This window comes from Branchiostoma lanceolatum, chromosome 12 (assembly GCF_035083965.1).
Source record: "Branchiostoma lanceolatum isolate klBraLanc5 chromosome 12, klBraLanc5.hap2, whole genome shotgun sequence".
Classification (NCBI taxonomy): Eukaryota; Metazoa; Chordata; class Leptocardii; order Amphioxiformes; family Branchiostomatidae; genus Branchiostoma; species Branchiostoma lanceolatum.
The window spans coordinates 8,723,364-8,744,591 of record NC_089733.1 but is presented as its reverse complement, the minus strand read 5'-3'; the positions used below and the strand labels follow the sequence as shown (position 1 = coordinate 8,744,591).

Genomic DNA, 21,228 nt, shown 5'->3' with positions numbered 1-21,228 from the left:
AAATTGAGGGGTGTACATGAGTTTTTATGCTGTGGACTTCAACTTCTACAAAGAAAAAGACAGTTTAGATACAATATGACGTCATAAACGAATTGAGTTTAATATCTCTATTCTTTTGATTTTTGTTAGTTTATTAAGACTTAGATGACAAAATTATAAAAACTTTATTTTCAACTTTGCACCCCTAAAATGACTATCCAGAACGAAAATGACGCATGCGCTGTGGGTGAGATTCCGAAATACAAAATTTTCCAAAGTTTTGAGTTTTGCTGTTCGGGGTTACTAGGCGGAGTTTGACGGCTTATATTTTAGTAATTCGAAAGATATGGTGATACCAGGGCTTTCCACTGGTAAACTGTGCTATTTTTGGCAAGATCTTTGAACATACGCATCGGGTCGACGCGTCGTTTCCTTGGAGACGCAACGGTGAAGCTGCCGGTTGCTTACAGCGCCCCCCTCCCATTTCTCAAAACTTCGGAGGGATTCAAGATCACTGTAGCAGATTTTTAAGAGACAATTTATGATTAAAGTTTTATTTTCTGTCATCTGACAACGGTACAGAAAAATGGCGGACGAAGACGCGACCACCTTGGTAAGTTGCAAAGTTTGTTATTGGTATCGTTACCACCATAATGTTGTCACTTAAAATTTGTGTCCACCTAAAGAATCAAAATAGCCTTTACCAGTTGCTGTTGTGTTAAATTTTGCCACTATCTATGAAACCAATTTGGAATTAGATGTGCCAATGTTAGGTAAATATGACAACTACTAACTGACAGTAAAGCTTTTTTCTACTCTTTAACGTTACAGAACTTACCCAATAGTTTGTCCTCATATTTTCAGTTTTTGTCTTCCTTTTTTTCATAGAGCAGCAAAATGAGAAAAAAATGGCACATTTAGTAAGATTTGAATAATTAAGTCTTTGTAAAAGATTATTTATCAAGTATTTTAGCACACATAAGTCTAAATGCTTTGCTTTAATGCTATATACATAACATTGTATGAACACAAAGAATAAAAAATTTTAAATTTTAAGAGATGTTTTTGTTCTTCGTCCTACTTAGGCAACACTTAATTACTACTGCCGTGAGAGGCTGTACAGAACCATGCAGAAGACAGCCATGGAGGGACTGAAGAAATATGGCAATGATCCGATCCTTGTCTTCTTTAAGGCTTATGGCATCCTCTTAGAAGGTATGGTATATAAGAAAAGTTAGCCAAGATACAACAGACTAGCTTGAAATGAATGTCTTTTTTATCTAAAAAAAAATCGTTTTAGGGCTAAGGCCTCAGGAATTTGGTTGGGTTTAAAGAATACTGAACGGTGTTCTCACCAGGACTTTTTCACAGCGTATGTAGGGGTCAGGTACAGAGGGCCAACTTTGCGTGGGGCAAGTCACTTGTGGAGTGCCAAAGACGTAACGGCTGGTAGTCTGGTATCTTCCCGCAGAAAATTTTGAAATTCATAGCCAAATAAACACTATTTCCTGCATTTTGAGGGAAAAATTTTGTGAAGTTAAGTTTTTCCTCTGTCACATCCTCATTCTAAAGCCAAATTTGAACTTTTTATAAGATTTATGAAGGTTCTTCCCAGAAAGAAACACCCCTATGCTCAGTGAAACACAGCATCGGGGTCCAGATCACAGCATAGGGGGTCCAGATCACAGCATTGGGGGCCCCTATGCTGAAAAGGCCTGGCGAAAACACTGCTGATCTGGGAAGTGCATATGAAAACAGTCTGAGGGGAAAGTCTGTACATTGGTACACACAGTTTCATGGGGGTGAATATACTAGTATCATAATCAGATGAAACTTATACTCCAAGCACTCTGTTTTCATCTTGAATTTTGCTGGATTTTTTTTCTTACTTTGAATTGAAATGTCTGACTCTGAGAGCCAAGGAAATGATTTTTTGTTTAGCAGAGAAATTGTGTAAGTAGGCGTGTGCACGGTACTACAAGCAAGTGCATCAAATACATATAATGGATACAAGAACTAATGTTAAGTAATAATTATAAAGTAAAGGCTGTCATGTCAAGTATATCATATTTCTCCTCTCAAACTCCAACGTGAAAAGTTCTTCTGTTCACTTGTACTTTAGATCGTTTGCAGGAAGCTATGCGAGAACTGGAGGCCATCAAAGACAAGCGAGACGTGAACCTGTGCTCCACCCTGGCACTGATGTACGCACACAAGAAATGCAAGACTGTGGGTAAGTTCCAGTAAAATAAATACAAATAAGGATAGATGTTTGTGGAAAAAGTTGGAAAAAGCAGAAACATGATCTTGATATTTAAAAAAGACAAAACTTTTCTGTTTGATTGAATTTGATGATTTTCAGTTACCAATCCCACCCCCACCCAGAAAATAGAGGACTCAAGAAATTGAAGAAGTGAAGTTAACAACACAACCTAAGTCAAATCTAGGCCAAGGTAAAAAAAATGATGAAAGGTAGATTTTAAAGCCATCAGTTATAAAAAAACATTATTAATACGCATTCATTTTGTACATGTAAATGTGCAAAATGATAATTCATAATCATCTTTATCCAGATCGTGAGGCAGTAGCAGAGTTGGATGCAAAGCTGAAAGATGAGAGAAAGCAGGCTGGAGAAAAGGTAGAATGTGCCTGTACTAGATTACTCTCCAAGCAGAGCATGGGTTTCCGCTGCTTTTTACGTGTGTTTAGGCCTTTTTGTCAGGCTTTCTACTTTGTCATCTTTTTTTGTATAGTGGGTTGGCTTGACAAAAAAAGATGACAAAGTAAAAAGCCCGACAAAAACGCCTAAAACACGTCAAAAACCAGCCGAAACCCATGCTCTGCTTGGAGAGTAGTACTAGATTGGTGCTTCTATTTTGTATATGATATGCTTTAAAATTTGTAAAGGTAAAAGTAGTCCCATAGCCTTTTTGAGGCCTTAGGGGAAGTGAGTAAAATGTTATCCACTGTGTCTGGGGCATGGTATTGAAAGGCAGATCATCCCTCTCCTTTCATTGCTTTTTACCTTCTGAACATTTTTACACCTAGGTGGAGTGAGAAAAGTCGTTTTAAGTGTCTTTCCAAAGGACACAATTTCAGTGTCACATGGGGGGATTCAAACCCTGGGTTCTGGGCCAAACACCCTAACCGTTATGCTAACAGGATGCCATATAAAAAAAAGAAATCCGTGATATAACTTAAAACATTGACTTGACTTTGAAGTTCTGTCAGTATGTGAATGTTGTGTTTCATGTATAGATAAATTGGACATTCTATAACAGTTATTGTTTCTTCCATACCCCATGCCAGGCCCTGTACTTTGCTGGGCTGTTCCTGTGGCACACTGGCAGACATGACAAGGCTAGAGAGTACATTGACAGGATGCTCAAGATATCCAACGGGGCCAAAGACGTAAGGCTTGCTGTAACCACTTTCCTCTGTGTCCTCTCTTTTCATTGGTCAGCTGCAGTCACCAACTGTCACATCTCTCCTCTGCGTCTACTATTCTGATTGGCCAGCTACAGTCCTATGATAGTGATAAAGACCTACATGTATGATAAGGCCACACCAATTTAATTTGTTGGTTCTTTTAGAAAAGGAGAGCTAAAAATCTACATTACTATTGGTATGCACAGTTTCAAGGTGGTTGATGTCATCAGATTCAAATTTTCTTTCTCTTTTCATGTTGGCCTCTCACTTAATCTTTACTTCCAAATATCACAAACCAAGGAAATACATTTGTGCAGCTTGAATATGCTCCAACAATTTCACTCAACTTCTTTTGCAATTCTTCATATTTTCAAATGTTCTTGATCATTGCACTATAGAATGAAAGTATAGAGTTTGAAAGTCGCAGTATGGAAGCTCCCTTCCAAAACAGTTTGCATGAATCTTCCTTTGTTAAAGTTGCTGTGAATGTGACATACTTCATCACACATAGGGCTTGATCCTCCGAGGCTGGATAGACCTAACATGTGGCAGGGACCAGTATGTCAAGAAGGCTGCCAAGTACTTTGATGAGGGCATGTCGTAAGTACAAACAACATGTGTGCTACTGTGATTTTTGGTTTAAGGCTGTGCTGCAATGTTGAATTAAGATGACCAAGATGGGAGATACACTGTCTAATCAATTGTTAGATTCTTTTTCCTCACCAGCAAGATTTTAATTCTTACATGGTAGTCAACTGAATTTTCCTTGATCAGTTGTGATATCACCTTCTTGACTTGAATTTCTTTCTAGTTTATGTAGCACACACTAGGGGCAAAACTTCCAGTAAAAGTAACCATATTGTATTCATCACAAATTTTTAGTTTTTGTCTCTTAGTTTTACATGTAGGTACAGTCAGACCTTTAGAAGTGACTACCACTACATACGGACCACGTGGTCCCTTTTTGGTGGTCCCTAAGGTGATTTTTCCCATTGACACAACCATTAAGAATCCTGTCTATAGCAACCACTTGTCCACATACACCAGACTTTCTCTGTCCCCTGTGTGGTCTTCTTGTGCAGGTTTGACTGTACACAATAGACAATGTATATCAATGTATATCCAGAAATTCTGGAGAACGAACTTTACTTGCTTCACCTCGTAAGAGGAAGACCGATGATGATGGTGATGATGTATATCATTCTGTGACAACCTTTCAGGAGTTCCCAGGATGCCTTTGCCCTCCTGGGAAAGGCGGAATATTACGGCATGCGGCACAACTACACCGGAGCTCTGGAGGTCGTCAACCAGGCCATCGTGGCCTTCCCCAGCTTCCTCCCCGCACTGGTGGAGAAAATGAGGCTTCAGCTGGCTTTACAGGACTGGGAACAGACTATAGAAACTGCACAGAGGTGAGAAATATGGGGGAGGGGGGCATGTTTATAAACTATGTTGTACTACATGTAGGGGTGGGATTGGATTAAGTGTATAAAGTAAAATTAAGACATTCTCATGTTTTTTTTTTTCAAAACTTAGGCAAGAACTGTTTTGGGGCGACTCAGTTTAAAAAAAAATTCATCCATTAAAAGAAATAAAATGAAGCAATTGTAGTAAATAATAATGCTTGTCTAGTATTTGTACTGGTAAACTCTCTGATTTCATTAAGTTTGATTTGTTGGTGCCCTAACTAACACGTCTTGTATTTTTGTACCACAGAGTTCAAGCTAAAGACTCCACCTGTCTGGAGGCCCACCGTATGCTGGTGTTACACATGCTGTGTAGGGAGGGCAGCTACAGCGAGGTATGGCATGACTTAATCAAGTTTGCACACTGTAGTGATGTAGTTTTTCAGGACTTGTCCAATCCAATGGATTTAATGGGGAAGGCAGTGTAACAGTGTGGTTCAAGCGGACCAGTTAGACTGGTCAGTAAGGGGTGCTTGAACCACACTGTTACAGCAGTGAGATTTTTTCAATGAGTGGGAAGCATAGATAGAAAAAAGTACATTCGTCATCTTCTTCATAAACCTAACATTAAACATGTACATGTAATATAAAAAGGAAAAAGAAAATTCTGTGGGTCCTCCTCCCATGCATTTTGAATAGACTAACCCCATGTAGTGTGGTTCCATATTGTTTTCACTGTGATAAAAAATGTATGGTCTTCCTGTCCAAAGTTACATGTTTCTCTCTTGTTTCACCATGCAGGCCAGTAACAAGTTAGGAGAGCTGATCCAGTACTTGGACAGGTTCGAGCCCCAGAACCCATACCTGTACATGGATATGTCCCAGGCCTTCTGCAGACTGGTGAGGAACCAAGAGACATGGGTTCAAATCCCAACCTTTGTGCTGTGTTTTTTTCTTCTTCCTACAATTATCGTAAAGGGGAACTCATTGCTACCAAGTACTGTAGGAGTACCTGCACTAGATAGCATTAAACAACACCTACAGCTAGATGTGTGAAGATTAGGTGTAATAGTCTACATTTATTTATTTAGTTATTCGTTTGGCTGTATACAGGGTACAACAGCCAAGGTTGCCCTGAAGTATATGTTCAGTATAATATATCCAACTGCCGCCATGCCATGTGGTAGTGTGTTACGCCAAAGATATCAGGTTTTTCTAGGAAAAATTGCAAGGGGCAGCATTGCGAGGGAGCATAGCAACCAAGCGAGGGGATGGTGTGGTTGTATGGAGTTTTAGAGAATTTTAAGTTGATGAAATGGGGCATTCTTAAGGCTTTCTGAGGGGCAAAATTACTGTCAGACAGGTCACAGTCTTCAACTGTGACCACATGTGACCTAGTAGCATCCCTGGTCAATCAGAATTTTAATGCTTGTCAGATTAAGGGGGCACATGGTCAGGGCATGGGGGCACAGGGCCCCTGTTAAGATTAAGCCCTGAGATATTCTCCTATCGCATGTAGGCAGGACGCAACATCCAGGTTTTGCAGCAGACCTTCACGATGGTGGACCGTGCGCTGGGCATGGCGCAGAACAGCGCCGAGATCGCCACGGAGCTGGGGTACGAGTTCCTGCTGCAGGGGAAGATCCGCGAGGCCGTCAAGTGTTACAGGAACGCCATGAAACTGGACGAGACCAGCGTGGCCGCTCTTACTGGTACTGATCATGATATCGTTTTTATGTTCAGGGATTTGTCCAATCAACCAGGTTTTCCAAATATAAGGTCATCTCTGTGCCTGTAGATAGATTCAAAATTACGGCTTGACTACTCTTTGTTTTTTGTTTTGGATTTTTACTGTCTTTTTTTTTTTTTTTAAATTGTCCGATGGTTTTCAACAGATACATGTAAGGTCATCTCTGTCACTACAGATGAATTCAAAATCAATCATTGATTATCGAGTTACCTATCTTGTGACCTCCTACATAAAGTAGTACTTGTTAATTGTCTGAAAATTTTTGTATTTTTTCTTTTTCTTATCAAGATGTACAAAAACTCTGGTATCTGAGTCATATATTCACGTGTGTAGGCCACAGTAAACTTATACATGTATCAGAACAGTAGCTGTGGAGATTGGTTAAAAAAAGTTCAAAATAGGGATGTTACACAAAGAATGCTGTATTTGCGTTGTTGAACTTCAGGCATTATTAAGTGCCAGCTGCTGGATGGTCAGCTGGAGGATGCAGAACAGCAGCTGGAGTTTCTGAATGAGATCCAACAGTCCATCGGCAAGTCTGGGGTAAGGCAGTCATATTTCTTCTTCTTTTTCTCAAGGTTCCCCCATCAATTATTAGATGCTCTTCATAGCATGTGTCTACACTAAGACAACTTGCCATAGAGGTTAGTGTCAGTGGGTTTGTTTAATGTGTGAGCAAAATTTCTTTGATGTTAAGTTGATTGGTGGCCCTTGCCCTTAGAAAGGAGTGATTAAAATCTTTGTCTTCAGTCCTCTAGCAGCTCTCTTTTGACCTGCAGGTTAAAAACGTATCAATCCCTATAGTATGGAGAAAACTTTGATGTCTAGCTGAAGCTTTTCGAAGCAGTGAATACATTTTTTTCACTACCTGGTAAAACTTGTCATAGATAACCATACATTAAGAAGGGTAAAATATGCATTGACTATTATAACAGAGGTTGATGTAGAAATGATTTTTGTTGTCTTAACACCTGTAGGAGCTGTCTTACCTGAGCTCTGTGCTGGCCCGTAAGAGACACCAGCCCCCTGAGAAAGTCCTGGCTCTGCTGAACGAGTCGGTCGAAGCTCATTTCTCCACTCTTAAGGTTCGTGAGTACTGACCAATCCTGTCTCATACTTTTAACCACCATTCTTTGTATAGTGTACATAGAATAAGAAGGTATGCTCAACCTCATTTCTAGCTGTTCCATTTAGTTTGCTACATTCGAAAAAGGTGACTACAGAGTCCATTCTTTCATATTTCATCCCCAATGAAATATCCTGTAAACATACTAAAATTGATTTCTTTGGCATGCACAGCAGGTCTGTTGGTTCATGGTGTTAAGTTCAGGTTAGACTGATTGCTTTTGTCTTATTCTAGATTTGCTAACAGAAGAGCTCACTGTAGTTTTGTATTTTTACAGGGTCTGCCACTAGGCCCTGAGTACTTCACCCGACTGAACCCAGACTTTCTGCTAGAGGTCATCAATGACTTCATGCTGTTTGCACCCACACAGGTAGGGGAAGCTGCTACTTTGTCAATGTCACAGTTAGGCATTTTCAGCAACAGTATGGCACTGTAGGCTAGTATATCTAACCAAGGTTTGAAATGTAGCAAAAACATTTTAAATTTTAACCTTTAGCACACTGAAGCACCCAATTCTCTATTGGTTACAGAGTTAGGCAGCAGCGAGAAGGTTAAAAGATAATGCATATGGCTAGACATGTTAAACCTAATATTCAAGTTCAATATGATAATATGTATCATTTACCCTCAAATGTAATAACTTCTATCTATGTGCTGCAATTGTAGCCTAGCTCTCCAGGTCAGCCTGTGGGCCCTGTACTGAAGAGGTGCCAGGGTATGCTGGACCCTCTAACCAAGGCTGTACCAGGCCTGTTGGAGGGGATTTATCTGCTGTCCAAGTGTAAATTCCTTTCAGGTAGATGGAGTTTCCAGATTTTGGATTCTACTCATTCTTTGCATTGTAATGCAATTTATCAATTTCTTGATCGAAATAAGGAGAGTCTTTTGTAAGATGAATTAATCTGGATGTCATAAGTATACAATCCAGTCTACTGGAATACACAGATTTATCCATAGATGTATTTCAAACATGTTGTTCGTACATGTATCACCCCCCCTGTAGGAGAAGTGGACTCTGCCTTCAACACCCTACACCATGTTCTGGAGCAGGAACCAACATATTCAGATGCACATCTGCTGATGGCCGAGGTAAGGTCACCATTTCAACATCTTGTGTCTTCTTAAACTGGAAATAAAAGTACACAAAAATCATGAACCATCAAATGGAATACAGAAGATCAGCGGAAAATTTAGATGTTAGTGATAATCTCTTGCAGTCTTGAAATGTCTGAGTTATAACACACATTATTGTTTAGCTAAAAACAAAGAAAGATACAGTAGACTACAAAGTTAAAACACTGGTATCATTGTGGTTAAAAGAAAATCCATGATGTTACTTGCTGTAGTGTTGTTTAACATTTCCCATTTAAGTGTTACTACATGTAATTATAAGTACATGTACTAGTAGTAGGTTTGTATTCCTGTATTTCTGCCATTTCTAAATTTTTCTGCCCTATTTTCCAGATCCACCTCCACCAGGGGAACTTCAAACTGTCCTCTCAGTCTCTGGAGATGGCTCTCAGCTACAACTTTGAGGTCAGTAGAATACACAATGTATATGGTTACAATCTATGGAAGGTTACAAGGTACAACAAGTCTTTCTCTGCTGAAATGGACTTTTGATAAGTATCAAATCTATTGTCATCTCACTAGAAGATTCTGAATATAGCACCATTTACATTAAAACACAACAATCCCATCAGATAACTCTCTAAGCGGCTACATGTAGTCCCATCTTTCTGCTGACTTTGCAGATACCTGAATGTCAAGGTCAAAGAGCAGGGAGGGGCTGAATGGCTTTACATGTACATGTACATGTAGGTTAATGTCCAGAAGACATTTGTATGCAGTAGACCATATACTAGTAGTATTGTGCAAGTACAATGCACTGGGCGGCTACAGTGGTTCGGGTGACTGAAGGAGAATGACACCCGACATAAGTCAAGTCACAATGCAGTTTATTTCACATTACATGTTAGACTACATGGTCGTTTAGAAGTTGTGAACACCAATGTTGTGAAAAACATCAGACTTTAAGATTTTACTGCAAATACAGTATCCCTTTTCAGTCATGAGGAAAGTATGATAGTCTTTGATAATGGCATAAAATATAAAGTCTTCCTCGTTGTGTACCATGCATCTTGTAGATCCGAGAGTCTCCTAAGTACCACCTGATCAAGGCTCGGGCCTCCAAGAAGATGGGTCAACACGAGGAGGCCGTCAAGACGCTACAGATGGCTATGAACCTGCCAGGACTGAAGAGAAGTGGTAAGAAAACATCCTTAAGCCCCCCTCTCACTGGACCCGCAGCACGCTGGCGGGGACGCTGCGGCCGATCGAATTGACAAACCCCTTAACAAATTTCATCGACAAAAAACAAATCTTTTTATTATAAAAGCTTTGTGTGTTTCGTTATCTTTTTCATCACACTTGTACGTTTTGAATAATATTCCCATTATAAAGTCAAGGGTAACACAAAGCCAGTTTAGGACGCAGCGACACCATCAGCGTACCGCAGGTCCAGTGATAGGGGGGAATTAACCTTCAGCACACTGAAGTAGTCGTCTGACTTTCAATTCTCTATTTGTTACAGGGTTAGGCAGCAAGGTTAAGATTTATTCATAGACTTTTAATTGTAACTGTTAGTTTGATGATGTATCTGATGTAGCAGATGATTTGTGGCATCTTCCATCTCTATTTAGGGATGAAAATAAAGATGTTGTTTTTGTCCTGTAGGCAGTGCCTCCAGTAAGAGGAGTAAGGCGGGGAAGATCAGCACCACAGACAAGGTGTCGGTGTACCTGGAACTGGCCGAGGCACACAGGATGCTGGGACAACAGGTCAGGGATCTCACAGTTTTTGAAAAATCCTTTTCACTCCAACTTCTGTAGTACAGCAGTACAGATTTTATATTCCCAAAACTGAGGACTTTGTGAAGATCTTACTAAGAGGTATCAAAAGTACATTTAGTACTTATCATAGAAAGTACTAACAACTGTACTTCTTCTCCCATCTAATATTGATGTATCTCTTGGAAATCAGTTACATTGTTAACTGAAGGGACCACCCTAAAGATTAATAAATAAATTGAAAAAACTCATTTCAAGCATTCTCTGCATGACTCTCCAAGGCACCATGAACAGCCCTTTCTTTAGACTTTCAACATCTTTTCTTTCTCTTCCCTTGTTTTTAATAGCATGAAGCTGCGAAGGTCATGCAGGACGCCATCAACGACTTCCAGGGCACGCCCGAGGAAATCCGCATCACCATTGCAAACGCCGACCTGTCGCTCAACCGCGGAGACATCGAAATGTCACTGAGCATGCTCAGAAACATAACACCTGAGCAGCCGTAAGTCTACCCTAACCTAATTTTTAAAATGTTTTTCAGCTGTTTCAGGTGTTACTGTAACAGTTACAAACAGGTTTTGCAAACCCAGTAGCTGTGCATGTCATCAATTTTCATGCTGTCCCACTGTCCTGGTATCAGTCCCAGTGTGTGTGTGGGGAACACATGTACATGTGTATGTAATTACCAGGGAAACAGGGTGTCCTCTGGGTGTCCCCAGCAAAAGGAGGGCGTCTAATTTCTATGGTTTCTTAGTGTAGGGCGCCCAGAAGACACCCTGACGCATTGCTAGCTAATAGCCTGTTTTTCATGTTTCAGAGAAGTTTTCTCTGAGGTAAATATTACTATAATTGTACAATTTTCCTACTTTACATTTTGTAGGTACTACGTCCAGGCCAAGGAAAAGATGGCTGACATCTACCTTAACCACCGCAAGGACAAGAGACTATTTGCCAGCTGCTACAGGTTATTTCTCTCCACTATTTCTCCACCATGTAAATCTTAGACTGAATGATACGATTTGTGTCACTGCAACAAGTTTTGATATTGCCAAAAAATTTCCATCAATTCTGATTAAACCGGAGCGATTTGTTTTAGACTGTTTTAGCAAAAAATCTTCCTGATACTTTCTGATGAGAAGTTAAAATGCTGATATTTTCCAGGGAGCTTCATGAGAAACAGCCCAGTCCTCACACTGCACTGCTGCTAGGGGATGCCTACATGAGTATTCAGGAGGTGAGCATGCTCTGATTCCTTACCAAACTGTTGTACGGGCTTTGCTTTCATCAAAACCTATTGCAGAGTTTAGAAACACATCCGGATATACTAAGAATGATACATGAAAGTCTTCCAGTTAGGTTGTCAGTTCTTTGTGTGGTACTGGCAACTGGTAAACTTTCTTTGTTTCTGTGAATAGTTTCATCAGGTTGGTAAGTCACTGGACAACAGAATTCTTTGCACACAACCTAGTATCTTATTAATTTAAATGTTTCAGTGACCGTCTGTCACCTTCCTCAGGCCTCAGGGCAATTCTGCCTAGTTCACATTCCACTGCAGCGATAGGTGTCGCTGCTTACAGATGCGTTCCAAAACGTTTCTTTTTCTGTTTCCAGCCGGAGAAGGCAATAGAAGTGTACGAGTCTGCGCTGAAGAGGAACCCGCGGGATGCCACTCTGGCCAGCAAGATTGGTCAGGCTCTGGTGAAGACTCATAACTATGGCAAGGTAACCCTGGTGTTGTTAACATCCGTGTGTTGTTTAATATGGTGATAATGTGAGAAAAAAATGCGTAGAAGCAATATTTTATTCAGGTTCCAGTACCAACTGAGCCATTCACTCACCAATTTCACACTTTTTTCACCTGTGTGTTTCTGAGGGTTTTTTTTGTGTGTATGTTTGTCTGTTTTCTTGGTGTATGGCGTCCAGAAGACACCCTGAAACACTGCTAGCTAATACTAATAGTAATAGCCTGGTTTCATGTTTCTGAGCAGTGTGTCCATAGCTATTTGAATGCAGTAGAGTGGCTGGTTTTCACATACTTTGCATGTTGGGGGCACTAACAGGAAATTAGGTAAAAGGTCCCTGAATAGGTTATCTCATTTCATGCCTTCAATTTCCTGCTATATGCATGCATTTAGTCTGTTGCCTAATGAAAGCCAGTGGGAAAAAGGTATTAGACAGAATCATGGAGACATTCACAAGAAATTCAGAAAACTAGAAATATTTCTCGAAGGAATGTTATGGAGGCCTTGAAAAGGTGACCTTTTGCCAAGGAACACCTGTTTTGCCATACCTTCCGCTTTCTTGGAGAAGCATAATAAAAAAATAAAAGAATGAGATCTTTGATTTCTTGTTAAAAAATGTTTCAGGCAATCAACTACTACGAGGCTGCGTTGAAGTCTGGCGGGCAAAACTTCCTGCGATACGACCTCGCAGAGCTGCTGCTGCGTCTCCGTCAGTACGACAAGGCAGAGAAGGTGCTGAGGGTCGCGCTTGAGAAGGAAACGGGTAAGGTCAAAGTTCATAGCTCATACCTACACAGGGCTGTCTCCAGGGTCCCTTTGTCCTGGGACAGAAATTTGCTTGTTTGGACAGACAAAAGTTTCAACCCATTCGTCCATTTTGCAAATGATTTTTTTCAAAATTCCTTGGGATTTATGGAAAGGAATATGTAATATGTCCTTGATTTTTCACTTGTAGCCTCAGACCTGCAGGCCTTGATGGACGAGACTCGCTGCCAGGTCCTCCTGTCCAAGGTGCACCACAAGGCAGGGAAGATAGAGGAGGCCTTAGCAGCCCTGAACAAGGCTAGGGACACACAGGCTAGGTAAGGCTAGGGACACACAGGCTAGGTAAGGCTAGGGACACACAGGCTAGGTAAGGCTAGGGACACACAGGCTAGGTAAGGCTGACTCAGTTAGGTCTACTGGACTACTGTTGGCTTAGGTCCAAATTTTCATGTTGTAGAAGACCTTATAAAAGTCACCATACTTTGTTGTATTAGTAATGTATATACTCTACAAAAATGAAAAGGACTTTAAATTTATAATGTTATGATTGTGTGTTTGTAACACAGGGTGCTAAAGAGAGTCCATGTGGAGCAGCCAGACGGTGTACCTGCACAGAAACAGTTGGCTACCAGGTCAGTTTTTGTCTTTGCCCTTACATCCCTAGTGATCATGATGCTAATATTATCTGACTGGGACTGACATGTCCATGTCCATATGGATCAAATTCCGTGAGCCAGGGTTTGATCCCAGGGTTGGCCCCAGCTTGGACATGTTGTCACAGATTGCATTTGTCATTTTGGATGGTGACATAAAGCCTTCGGCCCCTTGAATGTGGGAACTTCAGGCATCAAACCTCTGAAACATCAAACCTCTGAAACATAAAAGAACCCAACACACTTATCGAGAAGAGTAGGCATAACTTGGTGTATTTGACTGAAATCCCAAGTCATAGCAAAGCCACATTGCACTATACTAGCTACTTGCAAAATCATCTTGCTTGATCTTAATGCACTGTGGATGACAAAGGAAGAAGGGACTGAAAATGTTCTACCTACTTTAACTTGCATATTCAGGTGGTATTTTGAGCCTTGAGTTGTTAACAATAGAGTTGTGTTGTTCCTGTCCTACGTACAGCATCTGTAGCCAGATGGCCCAGCATGCTAAGGAGCAGAGGGACTATGACAAGGCCATCAAGTTCTACAAGGAGGCACTTGTGTACAGTGATAACGATGGCAAGGTATGGCTGCAAAAACAACATTTTGTCATCTAATTTCTTTCCATACAGTCAAACCTGTGCAAGTGACCACCTCTACATAAAGATCACCTGGCCAATGTGAACACTTTTTGTGGTCTGTTAGATCATTTTTTTCTATTGACACGAGCATTAAGAATTAAGAATCCTGTCTGTATTATTGTGACTACCTGTCCACATAGACCAGATTTTATCAGGCCACTTTGGCTGGTTTGCCTGTATATTGAAATGGCTTTCAGCCAAAGACCATTGAGAACAGGGCTGTTTCCAGGACCCATCCTTCCGTCCTAAGACGGCAATTTGCTTGTTAGGACGGAAAATATTTCACCTTGTCCATCCCAAAATCTCAACTCTATGACATGAAATTGATATAAATGTATCCTTGTAAGCTTAAAATTATGAATTTAACAACAAAAATACAATACATCGGCTACCGAACAATGAGTAGGACAGAAAGTCAGAAACAAATTTCAAGCTGGAGACAGCCCTGATTGAGAACCTAACCTCCTTGCTAAGTCATCCTAACTGTCCTGTGTTCCAGGCTATGTTAGAGTTGGCTCGCCTGTACCTGGCCCAGGATGACCTGGACGCATGTCAGCACCAGTGTGCCATCCTGCTGAAGACTGACAAGGAGAACGATGCTGCCACTATGGTAACAGTTATTTATTTATTTACTGGTTTGGCTGTTCAGCACACACAGCCAGGGCTGCCCAACTAGCCTGTTGCTATAATTACTAAGGCCTAGCCCTGCTGACAAGGACAAGACAGTACATTGGAATTTTTACATGGACAGTATAACAAAATGGTCACACTTATCCTTTACTCTAACATATCACAACGGTTGAATGAGTAGTGTTTTATCACAAATCTTAGAACAGAAATAGAACAGTTGCAACTCTTTAGAATTCTGCATGGAATACATGTATGTAGTTCAATCAATTCTTCTGTGTGTCAGAGTGGCTGAGGGAGCTTTCTTCATAAAAAAAGCATCATTTTGTGTGACCCAAAAATGATTGATGATTTATTAGTAAAAACTATTCAACTGGATGTAACTAACTTGATTGTTGTATCACTGCAAATACATCCAAATCATACAATCTTATGTCTTTAGCTCCAGACACACTTGTAGTTCATGAAGCGTGAAAAAGAGTTTTGAATTATTTTCCTAAACGAGACTCTGATGTGTTTCAGATGATGGCTGATCTGATGTTCCGTAAGAATGAGTATGACCAGGCCACCTTCCATTACCAGCAACTGTTAGAGAGGTCTCCAGGTAAGGCAAACTTAAGGCATCCAGAGCATTTTATGAGGCTTGAAACTTGAGTAAAAAAACTCCAATTTCTAGTGACTGTCATTCCTACACATAGTAAGTTTCAATAGCACTATACCATTACATATCGACATTAAAGGAACAAAGATACAATGTCGTTGTGTGGTGAGAACTGATAGAAAATCCAAGCCCTAATAGACTGATCCTGACTGTCCATCACAATTAGTGGTTCGACCAATGAGAGAGTGACTGCATGTCCGTCAAAAATTTGCATTTTTATGATTTTATTTTGCATTTCTACATTTAGAAGTAGGTGGGCAGGGCTATGGTATTTACAGTATTTACTGTAGGCGCGTGAAACTAAAAGATCGCCATGTAGACTGTTTTTGTGCCGTTTTTGCGCACTTTTGATAAGAAATCTGAACGCAAATGTGGTAAACAGTGGCATCAATTGTCAATGTCATAAGGATTACAGCAACTAGAATATTTCCAGTTTTCAAGTCTCGTAAAATGCTCTGGGTGCCTTTAACAACTGATTTGTAGTTTGCATCAGCAAGACCTGTTCTGTTGTACCTACTAGCCACCATCTGGTTTTCTGTGACAGTTCCTTTCTCCTTAAGTGTCTGTATCTGTGTTATATGTATATTACTTAGTAGATATATTTTGATTAGTTGACACTTCTGTATTGCGTATCTAGAGCATTACGAAGCCCTGTCCAGACTGATCGACCTCTTGCGAAGGGCGGGTCGGTTAGACGACGTGCCCAAGTTCCTGACCCAGGCGGAGAACGCGTCGTCCCGTGCACCCATGGACCCGGGGTTCAACTACTGCAAGGGGCTGCAGGAGTGGTCAGTGTTTAACACTAAGTACCTAATATCAGCTCAGAAAAAACAAGAAATAGTGACATGCCTTCAAGTACCAGAGTTATCATCCCAGAATTGATGTAGTAGTACTGTACTGCAGGTGTGGTCAGTGTTGAAGGCATTTTTTCAAGATTCAGGATGACTTAATTGGTTTGTTGCAGTCCAAACAACTAAATTTTTAAAAATTGCAATAACCATAGTCCCTTATCGTATTCATTTATTTTCATGGGAACTTGAATCAATGGTAGAAGGGGAAAGGAAGTTTTCTTGGTGTGTTAAATTTGCGGTTGAAATAATTCTGTTGTACATCATCATCATCATATCGGGCAGCTTGCCCGGACTAGGGTTGCTCTTTCCCTCCAGGCAACACGATCCGCCATAAGTTGGTCTAGATGTTCAGACCTAGCTCCTACATCCCCAGCAAGTTGGTCTATGTAGGTCCTTCGGGGTCGCCCGACAGAGGAATGCCCATGAGTTGGCGCCCAGAGTAGGAGTTCGCTTACTAGCTCGTCTTTGTAGACGTGGCGAATCACCACATTATTTAACACCCTCGTAACATGAGGGTGGACGCTAACGATAGACTCTGTTGTACAGTAGTTAGTAATGCATTAGAAAAATATATTCCCGGTGTTGTGAATTCACAGTGAAGAGGTTGCAGGGTTCACAGCAAAAGCCACAATCAGAACTACTGCGAACATATGCAGATGTACTGTAGTCTTGCCATTCTTATTGTATACATATCTGCAGTATGTTGATATGAAATTTTATTCTACATCCAGGTACACAGGAAACCCCAACAATGCCCTGAAGCTGTTCAACATCGGGCGGAAGGACCGTGAATGGAGTCAGAAGGCCGTGGTGAACATGATTGAGATCTGTCTGAACCCAGACAACGAGACCATCGGGGGAGAGACCTTCGAGAGCGTGACTGATGATGCAAGGTACAACTCTATCTGCTGTGAAGTCTTTGGTTGTTCTTTTACGTATCACCTTCAAGAGAAGGTATTACATGTAGTATAGTATGCAGTAGTATCCAGTATTAGATCATACTGCAGTGGGGTTCCCTGACGCAGGGGTTAGCAGCAGTCGGCCAGAAAGGATACAAAAAAATGTATGTTTTCAGTAGTGTTCGTGTGTGTGTCTGTCTGTCTGTCTGTCAACACATTAATTCAAGTAGGCCAAGATGGATTGTCTTGATATTTCATATACTAGGTGAGTATGTCTTCATGAGACCTCAAAATGATTAGAATTTAGGCCTCCTGGCAGCTTGTTGTGGTACTGCAACAGAACGTTTTTTATCTTTTGATCTGAAGATGCTATGGTCTCCAAATTGGAGTGGTAGATAACTCTTGTTTATTGCTTCATCCCAAGGAAGTGAAGTATTGTTTTAGCCTTGTCTGTGTGTCTGCCTATCTGTGTTTCTGCTACAGTTTCTGTATGTTTTGCCAGAGGGCACTAATTGCCCTCTTGAACCTGCCCTTCTGAGAGTGTGAAGTCTGCCATCTCTGATAGCCTTGTTAAGATGTTTGATAATAGGAAAGGTTGAGAAAAAAACTGTAATGCAATCTAAACGCTCTATTTCCCATGCAGCTCAGCAGAAAGTGAAAAAATTACTGTGAAGACAGCGGAGAAACTGATCAAGGTATTGCACGTTAACTGCAACATGTATTCAAGAAACACATTTTAGAGATGTTAAAGATGTCGTTGATTTTGTGCATATGGTGAAGGACACAAAAGGCAACATCAGATTTCTGAAGAAAGTCTTGAATGTCTTTTACAGGAGCTTAAGGCAGATCCCAACTCCTACAAGCAGCGGATCCTGGAGAACTATGTCCTGATGGCCACCAAGTCCAAGTCTAACGTGGAGAAGGCTTTGTCTGCATTCATGGAGATCGTTACTGTTGAGGTATGGGAAAACTCAAATCTTGAACTAGTCAAGCCAGCTGAAGACAAAATGTTTTTAGTGTTGTAATATCATCATGGCTAATTTAGCATATGTTCAAGTGATGACAAGTAATGAGAAACGAAAGCCACCAGTTCTTGAAAGGTGGTTATTGATGATTACAATATTGGATGATGATATGATTATGTTGCAATTTGATTATGTATTAGGTAATTCAGTACTTCTATTGTGACATAATTGCTATGGTGTAATTTCAAAGAGCACTAAATTCTAGTAGGTTTAGTGCTGCGCTCAAGACTAAGAACAACTCTGATGCTGAAAGAAAAAGCTCAGTTCCAGAAGTTCTTTCACAAACCTCTCTCAGCTCTTTTTGAAATCTGACAGTTTGAAATGTTCTCTTTTCCAGAGAGACCATGTGGGCTCACTACTGGGTATGGCCACGGCCTACATGATCCTGAAACAAACTCCTCGAGCCAGGAACCAGCTCAAACGTATCGCCAAGATGAACTGGACTTTTGAGGTGGGAGATCCCAAGCATAACTTGGCTACTTGTAGTAAACTGATAAAGTTTGTAAAGAAGAGTTCAGAGATCTCATGCCTCTCATTCTCCTAAAGCAGAGCAGAACCTGCGTATACCTTCTTTGTTTTTTTGTCTTTTTTTTATAAAAAAAATTTTGAATTTTCAAAAACCTTATTCAGTAAATACATATTATACATAAATACATTACATGTACATATAACTCCTTTGGGTTTGGGCTCTGCTTGCTTGGCCTGACCAAAGCACTATTGACCCGTCTTGCATATAAACATCATTCGACTTGCCCTATATGGCACAAGCCAATCAGCAGCACCCAGACTGAGAATTAAGAGTCAGAATTTTTCCAAAACCACTGTTTGAATTTGTGAAAGCTACAGCTGTGCGTTAGGTGCCAATAAAGTTTATACGTCTGTTTGTTACATTCCCTGCAGGATGCTGAAGATTTTGAGAAGAGCTGGCTGCTGCTGGCTGATGTGTACATCCAGTCTGGGAAGTACGACATGGCCAGCGAACTGCTCAAGAAGTGCCTGCAGCACAACAAGGTAACACTGCAGCAGAATTTTATCAGCTGATGGCTACTTGCGTCAGAGTGCAGAATGTTCCTGATGCCAGACATTTGCTAGCTATGTAATCTAAGACAGAATTGTGTATTGTGATGCCCTGAATTGTGTTGTGTTGTGCTATATGCTTTTTTTTTCATTGGCTAGGTCATAATACGTAAACCTCGTTATACATTTCATGTTGACAACATATACATGTAAGATAACCTCTAAAGCTTTGTTTTCAGTCATGTTTTGTTACTGATTTATTATCCTCTAAGTCATAGTGTACAAATATGTCTAATATCAGTGATTGTATTTTGTTCATCAATTGCTGTGTTGTATTTTTACTCAGTCTTGCTGCAAAGCCTATGAGTACATGGGGTTCATCATGGAGAAGGAGCAGGCATACAGAGACGCTTCCAACAACTATGAACTAGCCTGGAAGTACAGCAACCAGTCCAACCCTACCATAGGTAAACTTTGAGATTTTATTCAGAAAACTCATTAGTGGTGTCCCCAAGGGAATTGTCTTGGACTTCTGAACAGACAGTCTTTACAAAGAGCAATAACATATTTGATAATTTAAATACATACTGGTCTTGTCTGTTTTTCTTTCCTGTGTTTATTCGGAGTTTGAGAAACCGTAGACCAATGTAGTAAGTGACAGTCACGAAGTCTAGTTTCAGTTGAAACCATTTCAGCACCAGGGACAAAAACAAAAAATGTGACTGCCTTTGATGTAAGAAATATTTAAATGTATTCTAGTGAACTGGTGGCTGGGGCCCATCCATATTTGCTCATAGGTATTCGTAGTAGTAGTTCTTTGACAACATGCTACATGTACTTATACTACTTAGTAAATGTTTTTGTTATTTATAAAACAGTATGTAACCAGAAACAACTTGTGATACAAACACACCAACCAGATACTTCCATGGAACCACACATACATTATACATGTACATATACACTGTAGATGCACGTTTTGAGTTCTGTTCAAGTTGATTCAGTCATTTTTATGTGTTTTTTTTCCCCGATGTGTTTAGGTTACAAACTTGGCTTCAATTACATGAAAGCGAAGCGTTACGTGGATGCAGTGGACATCTGTCACAAGGTGCTGGCCGTCCACCCAAACTACCCCAAGATACGCAAAGACATTCTGGAGAAGGCTCGCGGTATGATGAGAGCTTAAGCTGTTAAAGTTGAAAAAACAGCTCATAGATTCAATAGACCTATTATCATTTCAATGGGTAAAATGTAGTCGGTATTTTCTTTGGTTGTTTGGTGTTAACTAGATTTCTATATAATCATTTAGCAGAAAACTTTGGGTGGCAAGATTGTAGATTTTGTGATAAAATGACCAAATGTACATCATAACTTTAAAAAGCATTAGATGAAATTATTATGTCATCACTTTGTGATTTGTATATTTATGAGCATCTGATATTCTTAAAGATAGAGTTTGCTTTTCCCAACAGAACTTGATTCTATGTATAACTTCTCACTTTAAGCAACAATTCCCAAGGTACACATGATGTACCTTCTATATGAGATGAACTAAAACTCACCTTTCATTTATAGGTGAAATGAGTTTTGAATCACTGCATTTACGTGTATTGTGAGGAATCTGTGTGTACATCTTGCAAAACCTATATTTGCTTGCTGTTACAGTTGCTGTAGATATCAATGTACATAGCACAGTCTATTGAACAAAAAGAGTGATTAAATGTTGAAAAATGTATTCCTCTTGCTTGTTATGAATTGTTCGACCACTCTGACTTAATTTTATAAATGAAATCTGTACATGAATATAC

The 21,228-nt window shown here is 40.3% G+C and overlaps 1 protein-coding gene across 1 annotated transcript; it reads left to right on the top strand.

The window, feature by feature from the left end:
* The first annotated feature begins 219 nt into the window (after positions 1 to 219).
* On the top strand, positions 220 to 21,155 carry LOC136446629 (tetratricopeptide repeat protein 21B-like). The gene is made up of 36 exons (XM_066445105.1): positions 220 to 592; positions 1,065 to 1,194; positions 2,102 to 2,212; positions 2,553 to 2,617; positions 3,289 to 3,390; positions 3,920 to 4,008; positions 4,629 to 4,820; positions 5,125 to 5,209; positions 5,616 to 5,714; positions 6,334 to 6,526; positions 7,010 to 7,107; positions 7,542 to 7,649; positions 7,968 to 8,060; positions 8,357 to 8,486; positions 8,694 to 8,779; positions 9,155 to 9,226; positions 9,838 to 9,958; positions 10,427 to 10,530; positions 10,887 to 11,041; positions 11,420 to 11,503; positions 11,701 to 11,773; positions 12,151 to 12,261; positions 12,906 to 13,044; positions 13,237 to 13,363; positions 13,613 to 13,678; positions 14,181 to 14,283; positions 14,840 to 14,950; positions 15,490 to 15,571; positions 16,266 to 16,416; positions 17,211 to 17,372; positions 18,022 to 18,073; positions 18,212 to 18,337; positions 18,741 to 18,854; positions 19,304 to 19,414; positions 19,767 to 19,887; positions 20,461 to 21,155. Exons 1-36 carry the CDS (start codon positions 566 to 568, stop codon positions 20,604 to 20,606), a joined length of 3,939 nt encoding a protein of 1,312 aa, XP_066301202.1. The 5' UTR covers positions 220 to 565; the 3' UTR covers positions 20,607 to 21,155.
* Positions 21,156 to 21,228: the final 73 nt, after the last annotated feature.

Bases quoted from the DNA above. Each gene is read 5' to 3' on its own strand.
- LOC136446629 (XM_066445105.1), top strand. From the start codon at position 566: ATGGCGGACGAAGACGCGACCACCTTG. The intron at 5,715-6,333 runs GTGAGGAACCAA...TATCGCATGTAG, and splicing joins CCCAGGCCTTCTGCAGACTG to GCAGGACGCAACATCCAGGT. The intron at 19,415-19,766 runs GTAACACTGCAG...ATTTTTACTCAG, and splicing joins AGTGCCTGCAGCACAACAAG to TCTTGCTGCAAAGCCTATGA.